General features: G+C 49.5%; 1 protein-coding gene across 5 annotated transcripts in view; it reads right to left on the reverse strand.

Moving 5' to 3' along the window:
- Positions 1-439: 439 nt before the first annotated feature.
- Positions 440-18,417, reverse strand: part of ELFN1 (extracellular leucine rich repeat and fibronectin type III domain containing 1) — an 86,370-nt gene continuing 68,392 nt past the window's right edge. For 3 of the 5 annotated variants that reach the window (XM_072349338.1, XM_072349337.1, XM_072349340.1), the window contains exon 4: positions 440-4,115. In XM_072349338.1, coding sequence (XP_072205439.1) covers positions 1,283-3,688 — 2,406 coding nt within the window. In that variant the 5' untranslated portion in view covers positions 3,689-4,115 and the 3' untranslated portion in view covers positions 440-1,282. Of the gene's footprint in view, positions 4,116-7,036; positions 7,183-10,192; positions 10,304-18,417 lie in introns of those variants that run through there. The other 2 variants (XM_072349339.1, XM_072349341.1) reach the window with 2 other exon arrangements.

Genomic DNA, 18,417 nt, shown 5'->3' on the forward strand with positions numbered 1-18,417 from the left:
TGCGGTTGTTTTCAATTTGGAGAATCTGTAACTGCTTAATATCTTCTCCATTGGCAAAACCACCCATCAATGCCATCCTCCTCTGGACAGCAGCAGCACTAACTCATCACCACCTCCCTGTACTACGAGGAGAGATTACCAATACCTTCTGATTTTCAGGAGGAAGTCCCATTGTGGCAACTGCTCATCAAAGAGCCTTTCCCTTCTCATGCCCTTTACTGTTCCCACCATTCCCAGCAGTGACAGTGTCCCACCTGGAATAGCACAGCTAATTTGCTTTTCTGGGTACATGCAATTGGAAGTGCTCAGAACTTGGACGTAGGCAGTGGTTGGAAGAAACCAAAACCAAAAAGAAACCCAAACACTCCCCACCCCCACCAAAAATGTCTCCTCCACCAACCAACCAATCACCAACCAACCAACAAAAGAAGTCCTTCAATCCAAACTCCATCTCTTTCTCTAAAATCCATGATTAAAACCTGGTACAAACATGTGAATATAGATATATATAGAGATATATATATATATATATTTTAGTAGATGTAGTATTGTTTTTTTTTTTCTCCTCTCTCTTTCTCATTATACAGCAAACATTGCAAATATAGAAATTTTCTCTGTACAATTAACGACTTCGTTTTACAATGCAATGTGTGGTAAAACCTCTCGGTGAGTGAAAATGTGAACGGGGCCTTCAGCCGGGTGAAAAGTCTAAACTGGAAGACTCCGTTTGCAAAAACAGCCCAAAGGACGGATCTCCTTCCGGTCTCTTTTTGGTTTGTGTTGCTGTTTTTGTTGCTGTTGAATTTTTTGGAAGGGTAGGAAGAAAGAACACAAACTGTTCACAAAGAATCCACAAAATCACGGAATGGGGACTCATGCAATGCAGTACTGGGGAACGCCAGACCTCGGTTCTCTGCCTGCTCCTTTTTCTTTTCATATTCAATTTTTTCTTATTTTTTTCTTTTTTTTTTTCTTTTTCTTTTTTTCTTTTTTTTTAAAAATCAAAATGAAACAAAACTTTATTTTTTTTTTCCACTCCACAGTTTGTTTTGTGTTCAAGTTTGGTGCGCGTCTCACCGGCGTGAGGACATTTTAATATCTCGCTTTATATATTATATAGAATACTTATAGATTTTCCATGATTTGTTCTCTGTTTTTCTCATTTTGTTTATGGTCATTATTTTTTTTTTTGTTTGTTTGTTTCAAAGACAGTCTGAATAAAAATAGCTGCTGTGGGTTTCTTTTTGGTCCAGTTACTTTCAGTCACGAGTTGTGTGAGGACTCAGGACTTTTGCTGGGCAGAGACGCCCTTCCAGTAGTCTAAAATGTCGTGAAGATCCTCATCTTTGGCAAACTGGACCTTTTTGCGCAGGGCATGGCCGGCTGCCATATATTCCTCCTCGTCTTTGTGCCGCTTGCGGTTGAGTTTGAAGCGTTCCCAGATGCTGTGCGATGGTTTACAGGTGTATTCCGGGCTGGAGGTGTAGCTCAGGTTGTGGTATTGCGGCGAGAGCTGGGAATAGGCCAGGTCTCTGGGGCGAGGCCGTGTCAGAGGCTCCAGGATGGAAGGCTTTCTCCCCGCCATGCTGTCGTGCTGCTCCCCTTGGTGTGAGCCAGGGTACGAGTGCCGATGTTCACTGTACTGCCGGATCTTCTCCGCCTCTGCCCTCAGGATGGCTGCAGCCGGTGTCACAGTGAGGATGGTGTCGGTAGTGGGGGACGTCTTCTCGATGTATTTGGCTTCTGATTTGTGGCCCGATCCCTCAGAGCGGTAGGACCTGGGGCTCCGTATGGAGCCACTGGAAGAAGTGCTGGAGCGTTTGGGGGCTGCCTCCATGCTGTGGTGTCGCTGGAGGGGGTGGTTGTAGCTTTCCTTGTAGACAGGGGAGAGGAATCCATGCTTGCTGGGGATCTGCTCTGATAAGAGAACGAGCTGAGGCTCCACTGTGGAGACTGCCCCCGATTTCACCCCTTGGAAGGAGGTGGACTCAGATTTCAAGGCATCGATGCAATTGTTGATGATCTGGTTCACCTTGTCCACCTCCTTGGCAATGGTGGAGATCTCAGCCACGGAGCTCTGGGTGTCTGGTGCCAGGGACAGCTCGCAGTCTCTCCTCTCCGACTGCTCCCCCGTCCTCACCTCCATGTAGTTGCCTTTGGTGGCCTTGGGGGTCTCGCTGCTGTCAATGAGCTTGTACTGCTCAACCTCACCAGCAGAAGGCAGGTAGGGGATGCGGGTCACAGTCTCCCCGCCCAGCATCTGTCCCTGGGACAGCTGGGTGATGCTGGTGGTCTCCATTTCTGGCCCGTACTTCAGTTCAATGATGGTCTTCTTCATGCCACTGGCAGCCTTTTTGTGCTTCTCCTCCTGCTGGCGTCTCTTTCGGAGACAATAATAGACGACGCCCAGGACGATCACCATACCAAAGAGACAGCCCAGGATTGTCATGATGTAATGAGTGGCAGTGGAAGGAGTGGGCACCGGCTCCTTGCGGTTGGGTCTGGTGGGCGTGATGGTAACGCAGGTGTGGTTGTACTTGGAGTATTGGTGGACGGAGACCACACAGTAGGTGTAATCTCTTTGTGCTACTAGGTTGCTCACGGTGATGTTCTCCTCCTTCTTCCTGAGCTTGGTGATCATGGAGGAGAAGCCGTTTTCAAACTGGGAGAGGATATACATCTTGCTGAAGGGGTAGGGGATCTGCACGGTGAGGACGGCCGAGTTGTGGTTGAGGTGCTTCACCTGGATGTTCGGCCGCACCTCTGTCTCACCGATGGGCGTGAAGAGGGAGAACTGTGGGGTGGTGCCATCACCAGAGGAGCACTCCTCCTCAGAGCACGGGCTTTCAGAGGGCACTGTGGTCACTTGGTACCGGGGAGGGATAAAACGTGGGATCACAGTGTAGGAACCACCGGTGCAAAGGGAAGAGAGCATGCTCAGAGCATTGCGGTAGCCAGTCCGGCCTTGGCCTAACAAGTAGTAGCCCGTGTAGTCTGGTGGGGAGTCGCACTGCATCCGATCGTACGTGCGTGTCATGTTGGTGAAGGCCTCCAGCCATTGCAGGAAGCCAAGGAGCTCGCAGGAGCAGTAGAAGGGATTGCTGTAGAGTTCGCAGACAGAGAGCTTGTTTAAGCCCCTAAAAGTGTTGCTGTCAAGTCTCTGGATCCTGTTCATGGACAGGTCAATGTTCACTATGTTGGGACACTCCCAGAAGGCATTGGGGGTGACGGTCTCAATGAGGTTGGCCTGGAGATAGAGGTACTCCAGCTTCCCCAGGCCCCGGAGGATGCCCTCTGTGAGGTTTCTCAGGCGGTTGTAACCCAGCTGCAGCACCTGGAGGTTGAACTGTCCAGAAAAGGCACCGTCCTCGATGTAGGAGATCTCGTTCTTCGTCAGGTTGAGGTATGTCAGGTTGCCGAAGCGGCTGAGCGAGGCGTACTGCACGCTCTTGATCTTGTTGTCGTTCAGCCGCAAGTCCACGATGGTGCTGTTGATTTGCTGGGGGATGGACTCGTAGGGGGGCTGGTTTTGGCTGCAGATGGCCAGCCAGACAAAACCTTTGTCCCCCTCGATGAGCCAGCAGTCTGCCCGCACCCCGCCAGCGTGCAGGAGAGAGACGGCTGCCACGCACATGCAGAAGGCTGATGTCGCAGCCCACCGGCGACCTGCCATCTGGAAGGGTGGCATGGAGAAGGGGTTCCTGGTCTGCTGGAAGCAGGGGGAGAGGCAGGGGCCGGGAAGACGTGGGTTAGAGCTCCTTCAGCAGCTTCGTTCTTCTCTCTCTTCTCCTCATGGCTTGGAGCTGGGGGGGGAAGTGTCTGTGGTGAATGTGGACCTCGGTGCCCAAGGGGCTCAGCAGCCACCGGCCGGGGGCTGCTCTCAAGGCCTGGGTGGCTGAGGCTGGTCCTGCATCACCAGGTCTCTGGCATCTTGGGGAGGGAGTCATGAATTTGGATGCCCGTGCTGAGGAATATCTTTGGCTCAGAGATAAGCCTTTCTCTCACTTTTTATAGTACATTTCCTTGTTCTCTTTCTGCTGCCCATCATGATGCTGGTCCCCATCTCCACGTGGCCTCCGTGGGGCTGGCTGTCCTTGCTTGGTTCCTCAGTTCACCTGCTCAAAACAAAACAAAACGCAAGCTAAACATGAGGTCAGATGATTCATGCTTAGTCGTGCACCCAACTACCCTCTGTCATGTTAGGTGCTTGCCTTCTTAATCTGGCTGCCAGCATGCCAGGGGCCTTTTGCTAATTTGGGCACAGCCAACAGTGTTTGACATCACTAAGGCAGGTGGCCATCAACTGCAGACATCATCCTCCTTTGAGTGCATTGTCCAGCTTACATTTTAGGCAGGGGAGAGAACAACACGCATCCAGGGCAACATTCGTCTGACCTATTTAAGTGTCTACCTTCAGAGGAAAGGAGTGGTGCCCCAGAAGTGTCTGTTCCTCTCTGCTGAGAGCAGATGAAGTCTAGACAACTCACTCTGATGTAGATTTGATGCTGCAATGTTTCGCTGAGGGGAATCCTGACTGTCTCGCATGCTGGTGTGTGTAGTAGCAGTGCCCACAGAGGAGGATGCTGATTGAGGACACCGTGTCTTCCTGACTGCATTGCTGTGTAGCATCTAGGATAAAGCCCAGCATCAAGCACCTGTACCTGTTTCTGGGAACCTGAACAGTAGTTTCAGGATACTGTTTGACTACAAGACACACTGAGTTGATTGACCATCATCCAATTTCCTTGTCCCACTGTTGGGGCTTATTGCTTGTCTTCAGTTCAGGACCTGTCTCTCCCTCCTGAGAAAAATGGTACAGAGGTGTGGAGGACTCTCAGACTTTCAGTGTGTAATGTGAGTATTTGCAGAAGAAGAGACAAGACCTTCCCTCCCCAGACAAAAACAGTCACTGGAGAACCAGGAAGAATTTATTGGACATGCACCAGTGAGGAAAGAAGTCTGTGAGGCCAGCAGCCTCACTTACCAATGAAAAACTCATTCCTGGCTCACATTTTCCATTGAATTATTCCTGCATTTTTCCACTAAATATAAATATCCATTAGAAACATGGCAGCATGATTGAATTTCCATTACGTGACTATCAAGACCAGCTCTCACATCAGCTCTTTGCATCAGTTTCAAATCCTTGGAGCCAGCAAGGAAGGGGAGGACTGTTTACCTCACTGATGGGGAGACATGGGCTGCAGTGCTGGGCTGAGAGCCATCTGCTATCACATCCCTCCCAGAACTTCTCTGCTCTCCAATCTCCTCTTCAGTACCATGAGATAATGATGATGCATCACAGGGCTGCAGGAGACTGAATGAGAGTGCCCCAAGTTCCTCTTGCTGGGATGGAAGTCCCAATAGGTGCATTGCTCCCTCCAGTTGGAAGCAGGGCACTGGATATTCCAACTGTTTTCTGCCACAGCGGCCAGCCTGGTCTCTGGCTCCTCTGATTGCCTCCCATGAGGTGAATATTGCTTGTAAAGATGCTTAAGAAGGGAAGAGATGGGTAGTTCTGGCCTACCGAGCCATCAGAAACAGATTGCCACAGCTGTCCCCTGAGGATAGAGCTTTCTTGGTATGTTGGCGTATTCTCTTCAGGAGGCACTCATTCTTTCCCTTCCAACTCCCATTTTGACTCAAGCAACAGCTGTCTTTCCAAGCTGGTGTTTGAAATTGCTCTGCAAAGACAAACCAGCCTTTTCCATGTCGTGTTGCTGGGGAAGCTATACCCCACAGCCCATTGGAAGGCATGAGCTAATGGACCAGGACCATCCTGTGAGCAAAGAGCAGAGACAAGATCTCCCATGGACCTTGCCAGGCTGGCCCTCATAGCCTTCTCATCATCCACATGCCTCTTTCATCTAACTGGAGGTGTCTGGGATGAGGAAGAGTGACTGTGACCCAAGTGCATTCAATAAGGCTCCCGCTGTGTGTTTTCTTTTTCCTGTACACTGCCTATCAGAAGAGTCCTTTCCAACAACAGAAAGGAGGAAAGACATTTTATCAGCAGCCCCAGTTTAATTTCAGCTCATTAAAGCAAGCAATTTGCTGGTTTATTTGCTTTGCAAAGTGTGAATAAAATGACGGCATTAAGGAGATGTAAGAGGGGCTAATCTCCCTTTTTATTAGATTGCCGGGACAAGAGTGGGGAGTGCAGAAGTGGTCTTGTTGCTTTACACAGAGGAGATCATTGTTCATCTTGCTGGTTTCTGAAACAACTCCTTCCCAGCATCGTGGGTGTGTGTGGGTGTGCACCTGCGTGTGCACAACATCAGCCAGATGTGAGCATCCCACAAGGCAGGATGGGACTGGGGGTTCCTGGCTTGTATCCCCCTCTCCCCGAAATGGGGAGAGGCCCCTCTGTATCTTCTGCACAGACTGGAGAAAGATCACAAAGGAAAGCGGAGGTTTTAGGCCCTTCTTCCTGCTCGATTTGTCTTTGCCCAGCTGTTCTGGCTTTATTCTCCTGGTAACCCAACAAGAACTTCCTTGCTCCTAGCTGCTCCTACACGTCTCCTCTGATCTGCAGTACCCCTACTGGAGCCCAGATCCGTGCTTTACCTTGCTGACCCCCAGCCCTGCCCCATGCTGCTCTCCTGCAGTACCCTCCCGTGTTTCTCCAACTCAGCAGTGTGAGTTTGTGATGTCTGTGAAGCTGCAGCCTGCACAGGATGAATAGCAACGACCCAATCCTGGCTGCAAATACACAGCAAAGGAAGGGAAAAGCAAAGCTGCAATTCCAAAAACCAGTGCAGGCTGGCTGGTAAGTTTTTGCTTCCATCTCCCAACTAATGGCATCTCAGTAAATTAAACCAGAGCAGCAGCTGCAAGGAAGCAAACAAAGCAGCCGTGGGGGCTGGGTTGAGGGAAGGAGAGCTGGGCTGCACATATAATGCTTCCCTGGCACTCCATTCCTATTTTTGTTATTCTACTGAATGAGTTATTTCAAATTGTGGATTAGATTTACTGAGAGAAGGCAAAGAGCCAGATTAACATGCGTGCGTGTGCGTGCATGTGCACACATACACACCACTGTGCTCCCCTCCTTGGCAACTCTGAGTCTCCATAACTTCATTCTCCCCAGCTGTTCCATCTCCATCTGGCCACGTTTCAGCGCCTCTTAGATCTTCTTTCACAGTTGCTCAGGTCATTTTCTCAGTAAATGAAGGAGCCCTGCTACAAAGAGAGACATAGCGAAATGGGAGCGATACATTACAAACGATAAATGTTTAATCACCCAAAGATGTGGGGAGGGAAAATTTGGCTAACAGGCACCAAACGTTAAAATGAACCTTGGCTCTTCATTACGTGTAAAATAATCCAAGGAGACAGCTCTAGGATGGTGGAGAAAACGTTTATTAGTGATGAAGGCTCCCCTAAATGGCTTGACGTCCATTCTGTGTGCGTCAGGTGCGGAGTGGAGGCTTCCAGGCAGGTTTCTCTGCTCATTCGTATTCCTGGCGTTTGCTACATGCCTCCTGCCGGGCAGTGCTGGTTAGCATCATCGTGCTGAATAATAAAGATGTCCAGGCCTGTAAAACCCAAGTTTGTCTTCCATCCATAGGCCCCGGGACTAATACCGTCTCCACAGTTAGGGTTTAGGCAGCACATTGTGCATCCCAACCTTATTCCCAGACACCTCGCAGAGTTAGATAATAGAGCTCTCCAGTCAATTGTACTCTCTTCTGCTAGCATTTATTATTTAAGAAAAACAGACAAGGGAGAAGAGAGAGACTTTTTTTTTTCTACTGGGGTTTGAAGAAAGATGAAGACGGAATAAAGAAAAGACGTAAAGGGGGTTGAGAAAGAGGTAACCAACATCACATACAGGACAACATTTAATGAGACCTGGTGAGGTCATGGACTAGATAGCAAATAGCCAGGTGGAAAGGATGGGGATGGGAGCACTTTTTGGGGGTAGGTTGGGGAAAACAAATGGAAATCCCACACTTTGTGGCTATCCAGGGAGGGAAACTCCTCTGCTGGGTCACCCCCAGCTCCTGCTGTGACTTGCCTTGGGAACAGCCCCCACTGCTGCCTGGCATGGGCTTCCAGGGGAGACAGCTGACTCTACAGCTGATTGCGTGGGGATCTCATCAGCAAAATGGATTCATGGTGCAAAATGGATTTCTGGTTAAAAACAATGCACTTTCTGCAAAATCAGAGCTTTGGCTGAAAAGCAGTGGACCTTCTTGGAGGTTTTCCATTGCAATACTTGATTTTGGGCCAGTTTAACTGCAAACTGTGGGTGCTGTGTGTGTCTGATGGGTGCCATAGTTCGAAGCTGTTGTGCCTGCACCCCTGCACTGCACTGGTTGTACTGAGGCCAGCACTGCTGTCTGGAAATGGTCAAATTGAGCCCATTCACCTGAAGTTTTAAGAAACCTTTTGTTCTATGGCAGAGCAAGTTCTGGGTTGAAGTGACAGTGTTTTCAAGGCAGGGCAGATCTTTGGACTTCGGGAAAGATGGATAATCTGCTTTCCATTCAGCTGCAGTCCGAAGTCATTTGCATCCATCTCAGGCTGCTTAGCTTCCAGGGTCTATTTAGATGACAACCCTATCTCATACTGCTGTGGGCCACTGAGCAAAATTCTCTGCTGAGTTTAAGTAAATGCATAAATGATCTTCCTGGTGAACAACCTCTTAAGCCCAGCTGGTTACCTGTGCATTAAAGCAGCCTCCTGAAATATCAGCACGGGCAGACGAAATGTCAGCCCCAACCTGTGACAGCGCGGTTGTTCCCTCAAAGAGCCAAGGAGAGCAATTAGAGGGGAAAAGTTGGTGGGAGGTGAAGAGGAGAGAGATTTCAGGGGATGGAGAGAACTGAGAGCTCTAATCAGGTAGAACAGTCGTAATAAGGAAAGTGTGTTTCTGTGGGAGAGCGTATTTACTTGAGGTTTTCTCTCGAAATAATCAGCCTGAATCACAGCTTTATTATGGGATAGGTGTGGTGACGTTAGACTGGGGGGAAAACAGAGTGCTGGTGTTGAAGCAGGACTCACATCTCCCTCCAGTAAATAGTGCTGAGGATCAAAGAGTGCTTTCCCAGAGCTGATACAATGAGGAGGAGCCCGCCCTGCATGGGGAGGTGATGCTGCTGGTGTCCCTCCATGCCGGCAAGCTGAACCGTGCCTTGTCCCTGCATTGTCATCCTCACTCAGATCTTTGCTGCTGTGTGAAAGAGGCTTTTCCTGCTTTCTTTCATTAATTTATTTTTCCAGGAGGCTCACGTAACCCTTTGTGTCCCAGGTGGGAAGAGCCACTTTTATAAAGAATAGAGTCTGGTGACAGATCCATGAAAGGATTCGCTTGTTAAAATGACTTCCAGGGGTGCCTGCTATGACTGGTGGTATTTTTTAGGTTGTATTTCCAAAAGCACTCTTCCCTTTCTGTCCCTCTTTTCCCCTATGAATGGCCTCATGCCAAAACCATGGGACTCTGGGCAGTGCCCAGCCTAGCAGCAGCTTCCAGGCAGACAGTGCTGCTGAGTATTGACAGATGGACAAGCAAACATGCAGCACACACAGGACTTCATGCTGACAGCCTGTTATAATCCTCTGGTAGGTACACAGAACCTCACCTTTTTGTCTGTAGGTGTCTGTCTGCACACGGGAATTGCCATGGCTGTGCTGTAAGCAAACACCTCTGTTCACTTCATGTTATCTTGTTCACCTTAAAGTTGGATCTGCTTCTCCTGTTGGGTGCCTAGGGCTCAACCCTCTGTCTGTCTGCTTTTGGAAGGTGGATTGTGCCCAGATATAGCAATATCTGGCAAGACCCAGTGCCCTACAGTCCTAATTTTAGCTCCCTCCTGCAGGCTGGCTTCCTGTCGTGGGCCAGGAGGAGGTTAATGATCATCTGGGCAGCTCTCCAGATCCAATGTTAATGTTTATTCAGGATAACAGCATTTCAGAGCAGACCAAGCATGACCCTTTTTCACGCACATCTTACCTGGCATCGCCCTGCTTCTGCACATGGAGCAGCTCAGGTTTGTCAGCATTTGAAGGACAGACCCTCCTTTCCTAGATCAAAATGGGTCCTGTGCAGCCCTGCCTGTGTCCTCCTCTCCTAAGCTAAACAGATGCTGTATTCCTGGAGGAAAGCATTGTAAGAGGTTGCAGATCTATGGTGGTGGTGGAGTCACTCAAACAACCCCCTGCTAAAACTTTACAGGATGCTCCTCACCTGATCCCTTTGGCCATGATGTATTTGGTCTGCAAATACACCCTGGACACGACTGCTGTAGTGCAGCCCATGTCTCTGAGGCATCATTTCCAGGTGCTTGTTTTGCACATGCTGTGAATAGAATTATATGTTAGAATTGGCACTTAGGGGAGACAGGAATGGCTTAGAGGCCACCATGGGTAGCTCAGTCTGACATGGCTAAAAGCAATTAAGTTCATATATAATGCTGCCAAGGTCAAAGGGCAAACCCTACTGACCAAAGAGCATTTCCTAAGTGCACATTATGCCTTTATGTGGCACTCAAAGCACAAATCCCCCTCCCACGATCACCTCAGTTTGCAGGAAGGCAGGGTGTACAGCTTCACTGTGCCCCACAGCGCTTGGAGGAGATGGAGCCAAGGGATGTGAGGCACAGTGGTCCCAGCTTGCAGCTGGTAGTTTGGTGGGCTTGGATGTTCCACATGTGTGCTCAGCTGGGTTTGGAGTCTGAGAGGTTGCAGATTGACATACGAGGTGAGGAAGGATGGTAGGTAGCAGTGGCCATAACCCTCTGACAGAGGGCAGAGCACATGGGATGTGTTTATTCATCTCAGCTGCTGTTTATTCATCTCAGCTACTGCTGAAGAGCTTAATTTCAGCCATGAACTTACAGCATTTTCCTCCCTACAGTGCAGCCCCTGTGGTTACCATGCCATCCTTTTGACACAACACGAGCAGACATGCAATGGACTCAGTCCCAGGGATACCCCATGCCAGCACACAGTGAGTATGCTGTTTGCTTGGGGCTGTACATGGGCTACCCTCAGGGCTCCATGAAGGGTTTGTGTATGAGCCATAAGACCTGGGGGCTTGGGAAGTGCTGTGCTGGGGGAATGCTTCTCTTCTAGCAGTGAGCACTTGCAGATGCATGTGGCCAACAGTGGAGCCTTTGCTGCTTCCCTGGGGGTGCAGAAAAGACTTGTACATGTTGCCAAAAGTGTTTTCTGAGAGCTCTGAGTTGCTGGTACTGGCTTCACTGATAGTTGAATCAGTAATCAGTAGCACATGCAAACTTCCCAGGCATGCTCCAAGAGGCACCATGAGAACACCAATTTAATAGGGTCCCTGGAGAGTGCTAGGATGTGCTTCCTCCTACCTGAAACACTCAGGAAGATGGCTGGGCAGCCAGATGGCTGTATTCGTGTGGAGCTGTTATTAATGTTTCATCTGATTGTGTTTACAACATGGTTAATGTGGCTCCTAGGTCCCCCAGCAGGTATCTTTATGATGTCAAACCTAAACAGAACAATGATAAAGCTCTACTGGAGGCTTGACTGGTGAAACTGGGTGTTAGCTGATCTGCTGCTGAAGTGTGCTCGTGCACTCATGGGAATAAGCAAAGCCCATCGTTATCTATAAAGGGTGCTCAGCCACAGGCAAGAGTGACCATTGGGTCTCCTGTGTGGTGTCAGCAGGCCTAGAACCCAACGAATGGCCTTACCCAAAAATGTGTGGGTAGAAGCAGAGTATCTTGGGGAAACGAGTTGTGTATATAAGCTGTGTTCCAAAGAGATGCTGTTGTGGTTTGACCACAGTTTATGCCCAACTGCTTGTGGAGGGGCAGCAGAAGAAGCTGTTGGTGCATTGGCGTGGGCTTGTGGAGGGAGAAGGCCCTTCCCCAGCATCATACCTGCTCCTCAGCAGTGTCTGTGGTCACTGTCTGGGCCATTGCGTTTTCCCTGCTCATTTGTAGACTGACAAAAGATGCGGTGAGTGGAAAGGGAAACTTCAGAGAGTGCAAGACAATAGAAGCAGGGAGCTCTGCCAGCACTTGGATTGCCTGTCCTTTTCATAAGCATTTCATGTGGAGGTTACCCAAGTTGAAGAAACAAGTGAACCCAGAACACCCACCCTCTCTGGAGGAATTGAGTTTATCGTTAATAATCTACTGCTAAAAGGGTAACATCTGTTTTGGACAAACTGTAATGAGATTTAAACCCCAGGTGGAGGGAGGACTTCACAGTAATAAATGACTTTCTGTATGTCTAAATAGTTTTAATTTTTTTTTCTGGCAGAAATGGCTGCTTTTCACCTCAGGCTTCTTTTTGCCAGCTCTTTTTGTTTAATGATTGCTATTAATTTCCAGGGTGGCAGATGGATTCTAGCCTGGTGTAGTCTGAAATGAGGAAAAAACAGCCCAGGAAGGTGTGAGCTTGCCATGAATATGAGCATGGGTCACACGTGTCTTGGTGGGATGCCACATGTGTTGGCTTTCCAGGGGAACTATTGCTTCTTGGTAGCTGCTCCCCACCCCCAGGATCCTCAAGCATCTCTCCCTCTCCTTCAGATAGGAAAGGGAATTGGCTCCCTTGGTCACTGCTGGTAGCGCTGCTTGTTTAGACCTTGATACATCAAAGCTGCTGATTTCAGCAAGGCTTTGGGAGGAATTCAAACCAGCACTTAAGCACTTAAGTGCTTTGCTAAATCCAAGCTGAAGTGAGCTGGAGAGCAGCACATGGTCCCCAAAACATGGAAAGGAGCTCACTGCCTTGGCTGGGTGATGCCCATGGATGCTGCTGCCAGGGGATGGGGATTCCTCCTTGAGCATGAAATGCAGGCTTCAGTGCTTTTCCCAGGTAGCTGTCATTTGTATGGTGTGGGATGCTCCAAATGGGAAATCCTCTGAAGGTGGAGATGAGTGGCTTCTGTTAAATCCATTGGTCCATCTTGCAAGTTCCTAATGCCCAAAAAGGCATTTTCTCAGTCTTTCTAACACCATCTCCTCAAGGAGAAGCCTGATGAAGAGCTAATCCCAATTAGTGTCTCAGCATGCTGATGTGTCCTGCCTTCTTTTTTCTATGTTGAAGGAATGTCCCCAGGCCCAGGATCTGGGCATGCGAGGTGGCTGGAGGAGGACCACAAAAAGAAGCTGGTGATGGGTCACCACGTGGCGGTGCTCTAGGATGGGGGAAGGAGGGAGGGTTTCTACTGCCCGGGGTGAGCCCCAGCAATGGAGGGAAGGGCGCAGAGATAGAAAGTGTAGCATCTCAGGTGATGCAGATAATCTCCCTTAATCTCCTGCTCAAAATAACCCAAAGTCAAGTAAAGGAGGGATTATATGGCCTAAGCCACTGTTATCACCAGGGTCTAACAGACTTAGGTTGCATCTGAAGGGCTGCCAAGGAGGAAGAGGAGTGCAGCAAATGTTGGCCTGCTGGCAATGCCTCACTGTGAAGGTGTCTGGGGAGGCTGGGGATCCTCCTGGGGGTGGTTCAAGGAGAGCAGGAAAGGTGGCTGCCTGCAGCCTTAGAGGCCTGTGTGGGGACCTGGTCCCAGATGTGTCCAACAGCATGGAGATGATGCAGTCTTTTACACCTTGGCATTGGTAATAGGTTTATTCTTAGCATGGGAGTCAAAGCACTTCTTACCCGTTAATTATTCTAATGGTAGAAGCCATCTGACTCAGCTCTACAGCTGAGAAACTGAGCCCCTGAAGAGGTAAACAGCCCATCAGGCACTGGAGCAAAGTGGGCAGTCCTTGCTCTCCCATCACCCAACTCCATCATTTCCATTTTTAATGGAATTTGCCTTACACACCCTTGCCTGCACACTTATGGCAGCTATGAGGCACTTGTGAGCTGAAGGCATCTCCTACCCTTTGCTATAAAGTCTCACCCAGGCTCAGCTGCTGCATCGCTGCCAGCAAGGGCTGAGTTGCAGGGCCCTATCCATCCGCTCTTGGTGATGCCTATGAGATAGCAGCACAGAGACAGTGTGAAGTGGCATTGCCCAGGGGAGGGAGCAGAGCGTGTTCATTTTAATGAGCTTGTCCATGCCTAAAGGAGAGAGAAAGCGAGAGAGGCTAACCTGGTTTAATAAACTCCAGCATGCAGATTTAATCAGACGGATCATTGTTCCTTGCACAGGGGTGAATATATTAAAAAAGAAAAAAAGAAAAAAAAAAAAAAAAAAAGGAAGATTCAAACTTTTACCCTTTGTTTTTCATTTGTATTATGTGCTGTGGTGTGATAAAACATCCTGGGGCCAGCTCACAAGCCAATAAATGAGTTGGTGGAGGAGAGGAAGGTGCTGATCCATGCGAGCAGGAGGGGTGAGGCTGAGCTCACAGCAAGGGCTGCAGCACGCTCAGCCCTGGGGAAGATGTGTGTCTAAGATGTGTGTCTGGGCTGTGAGCTGCCATCAGCACCTCCTCAGGCCTCCAGCCCTAAATTCCAGTGGTGCAGTAAGGCTGTGGCTTGAGGTATGAATGTTAGGAGCTACCTGGTGCTAAAAGCCATCACTGGGCGAACCTGGTATCTGCACCATGCTGTGCCACCCCACGCTCCCACCCTTGCGGAATGGTGTCCCTGTGTGCAGCGTGAAGCAGTGTGCAGGCATGGGGTTGTGTGAGTGCATGCAATGGGAGGACACGGCCCTGGCTTGTGAGTGTCTTGCCCTGTGGGTGTGCATAAAGCCAGCTTAGGCCAAAGAGTATTTTGTGCTAAATCCTGGTCAGACTACCTGGAGCTGTAGGATCACCTCCCTTTGGGAAGATTGCCCTAAAGTGCAGTATTGACCTGTCCATGAAAATGCCACCTGCGGCCATTTGGTGTTAAAATCTTTGCCTTCTGGCACACCCCCACGTAACTGCTTCATTACTTTATCCATTACTGGGCATGAGCGCTAATAAATAATCCCACTTTCATTCCTACTGTTGTTTAAGTGGTCATTAATTGTGGTTTATATGCTGTCTTTGTATATTTGTGTACGACAGCTTCTTCATGATTCCTTGATTAACCGTGATTGATTGTGTATTTTAAAATCAATTAAAAGTTTTGCCACTGAAAGGCAGAGTCTTTAGCAGTAACACTCCAAGGCGTTGCCATTTATAATGGAGCTATTGCAGTGCTGGTTTCCATTAGTGTGGCACACAGTGATCTTTTTTTGTCTGGGTCCATGAAAACGCGTATAAGTGTGCACACACCTGTGTCTTTTTTGAGCAAGTTATAGCTGGAAGAGAGGGGGTGGTTTCTCTCAAGGGTCTGGATCACATAGAGTGGGTTGGTTTCACGGCCAGCCAGGTATCACCAACTCCTTTCCCTAAGAACTGAGTGCAAGTCTTTAGCCCCTCGACCCCAGATTTCCTTGCTGGTGTGAGCACACTGTGCCTTAGCCAGCTTGTCTTTACCAATTAATTAGATTGCTGCCAATGTGCTCAGCTGAATGGGGCCACCCAGAGGGGCGTGCATCCTTCTGAGCTGCTGTTTCAGTGAGTGTGTCTGTGGCTTGTGGGGGGTGCATAACTGTGTAGGTATGTGGTTGTGGTAGTGATACAATGCTGATGTGATGGAGGAGACGTGGCTGCTGCCTGAGCATCAGGGCATGTGCTGGAGCACAGATCTCCCCACTTCATAACACCAGTGCTGGTATTATATCAGTCCTCAGCTCATCGTACTGCTGCTGAGCTGGGACCATGTGTCCAGCAGCAGAGCAGGAGGAGATGAGGTTAATGCTGCTTTCTTCATGCTCTGTGCCTTCTCCTGTAAATCTCAGTGCATACCAGGGTGCCTCTGCCCAATGCACTGAATCAGGGGTGAGGACACCATGCAGATCTTCTGTGGCTTCTTGGATGTGGGAAGAAGCAAAATCCCTGGGAGCCAGGGGGAAGTAGGGCCCTATTTACTGATATCCCCTCTGCCCTCCATTTCCCCCGGCATCCCAGCTGCACCCAGGAGTGCCCACGAGGGGAAATCACCAATCTGGTTAACTGATAGAGGAAGCGCTCTGTGCAAGCCCTGGAATGGGATGGTTCTGTCATATTAACTCTGCCGCTTGCGTTGATGTTAATGAAATAAAGAAATATGATGGTTCCAGACTTTTAAACTTCTTATAGCTCCATTTGCATAATGGCCACTGCTACCCTGAACAGGAACTGATCTGTCGAAAAATATTGTTCCAGCCCTCTATCATTCAGCTCAGTGGAAGGCGCAGATTGGCCCACAGGGGCTGTTTTTTGCTGATGGAATGGAGTATGCCTCGCGCCGAACATAAAAAGCTAAAATTAGGACTCAATTCAATATTGTAAAAAAGAAATTGGTTAAAAGTTATAGATCAATAACTGTTAACGTGACTCTATTTTTCAGGCGGGTCGTGTTTACTGCTGCTAGTGATGTGGGGATGGCTCCTTCCCACCTGCTGAAGGCACTCTGCTGTCCCCTCAGAGCACTCCATCATGGCTCAGCTATCCTGAGCAACCCTGTGAGCTCACTGCAAACTCTGGAGCTTGTCATGAATGTTTGCTGCTCAGCCAAAGGCCGGGCAAGGCTGCACCCAGCTCCGGGGCTCTTCTCCACCCTCCTGCGTGACACTTGGCATCAAGCAGTGAGTGATGCTGGCAGCATCCCTCTGAGATGGACCATGCCTCACACCTCAGTGCCCCAGATCCCCAGTCCTCAGTGCCCTAGAGCAACTTTTTCTTGATGCCCTTGATCATCACCTCTGCTCTTCTGTGCCCTGTCTCTGCTTCTTGCTTACCTACATCTCAGCTCCTTGATTACCAACATCTCTGCTCCTCCATGCCCTGCGTCTCCGATTCTCCTCATCCTGGCTCTCTGCTCCTTGATGATCTAGATCTCTGCTCTTTGATGCCCTAGATTTACACTTATCAGTGCCCTAGATCTCTGCCTGCTTCAAAGACTGCTCCTCTCCCAGCAGACGATTCCTGCACTACTTACACCAATCTGAGAGTAACTGGATGCTTTCATCCCTGGGTCCTGGTCTTGGTGTGTGTTTGTCCTGTCCGTTACAGCAAGGTAAGAATCTCTTCCTCCACTCTGTGTATTTAAACCACGGTGCCCACAAGCAAAGACTGTATCATCTCTCAGCAGCACTTTGTGTTTGGGCTACACAGCCCCAGATAATGGGGATGGGGAGCAGGGAGCTGGCTGAGCATTGTGAGGCAGCATGGTGATGGTCCTTCTGGCCCCGGTCACCTTGGGCTTGCCTCTGACAGCTCATTACAGCTAGTCTTTGATCACTTGCCTCTCCCCCTCTCTGTACTTGGAAATGCTGGAGAGCTTTTCTGACTGATATTATCAAAAAGGACGTTTTTATTTCCAAAATATACAGTGTAATTAGAACTGCAAAGGAAGAGAGCAGCCAGTCCATAAAAACACCCGCTCTGCGACAGTCTCTGTCCTGACCCTGTGGGAACTGGGAACAAAAGACTGCTGGGTTTCGGGGAGAACAGGGCTGTTTCCCAAATAATGGGAGCACCCCTCAGGTCCCAGCCAAAAAGGGTTCTTCCACTGCATGGGAAGGCTTTGCTGTGGAAATGCTCTCACAGCTGAACACGTTTTACTCAATTGGGACCCACTGAGAGCATGGATAGAATAGCTTCAATCAGCAATGCAGAGTCCCTCACCTAACCCATCAGCCTGCAAATATGCCTTCTGATGGAGTGACTGAAGGCCCCACTGCCACACACAGCATTGCTAGCATATTTCCAGCTTTGCAGGGCCCTCTCCCACAGGCTGGCAGCTCCATCCTATGGGGTGGGAGGGCATTGCTTCCCCTCTGCCAGTTGCTGGCCATGGGCAGGGGCTGCCTCACAGAGACCCAGTTCCCGTCCTTCCCATCTCTACAGCTGCCCCAGGAAACAGCTGACTTCTTAAAAATTGATGGGGTTCATTTCCTGCCTCTGTGCACTTAAAGCATCAGCTTCGCCACTACCAGCAATGTCCACATTAATTACTATCATAATGCAAGTACCTTTGTGTGAGCTGCCTTGCCTGGAGAGTCTGTCCCAGCAGTGACCTGCATTTTGCTACCCTCCAGACCTTGCCCATGGCTGAGGTTTCCAGAGCTGCTGCATGCACAGCAACAAAGCTGGGACAGACCCAGAGGAGGAGAGGCAGCAGGAAGGGTCTGCACTCAGATCCTCTCTGACCCAGGCTTGGAGGTTCACCTGATGCACGGGACTCACCTTACCCTCCTCCCTGTGTCCTATTGAGCAGCAACACCCCGAGACTGTGTGGATTCCCCACATTGAAGGCCCTCAGCTCTGAGCCCCTGGGTGCAACCTTCAGCACTGCACCACTGAGTCCCTCCAAACAGAAATCTTCAGTTTCCAAGGAAAAGAAAAATGTGGTCATGGAAAACCACCCAGCTCAGCTCACTCAAAAAGAGCTGCTGATGAGCACTGGAGAACACATCCAGAATACTCCATCACTGCCTTTTCCCATTCA

The sequence above is a fragment of the Excalfactoria chinensis genome, chromosome 14 (assembly GCF_039878825.1).
Source record: "Excalfactoria chinensis isolate bCotChi1 chromosome 14, bCotChi1.hap2, whole genome shotgun sequence".
Lineage (NCBI taxonomy): Eukaryota > Metazoa > Chordata > Aves > Galliformes > Phasianidae > Excalfactoria > Excalfactoria chinensis.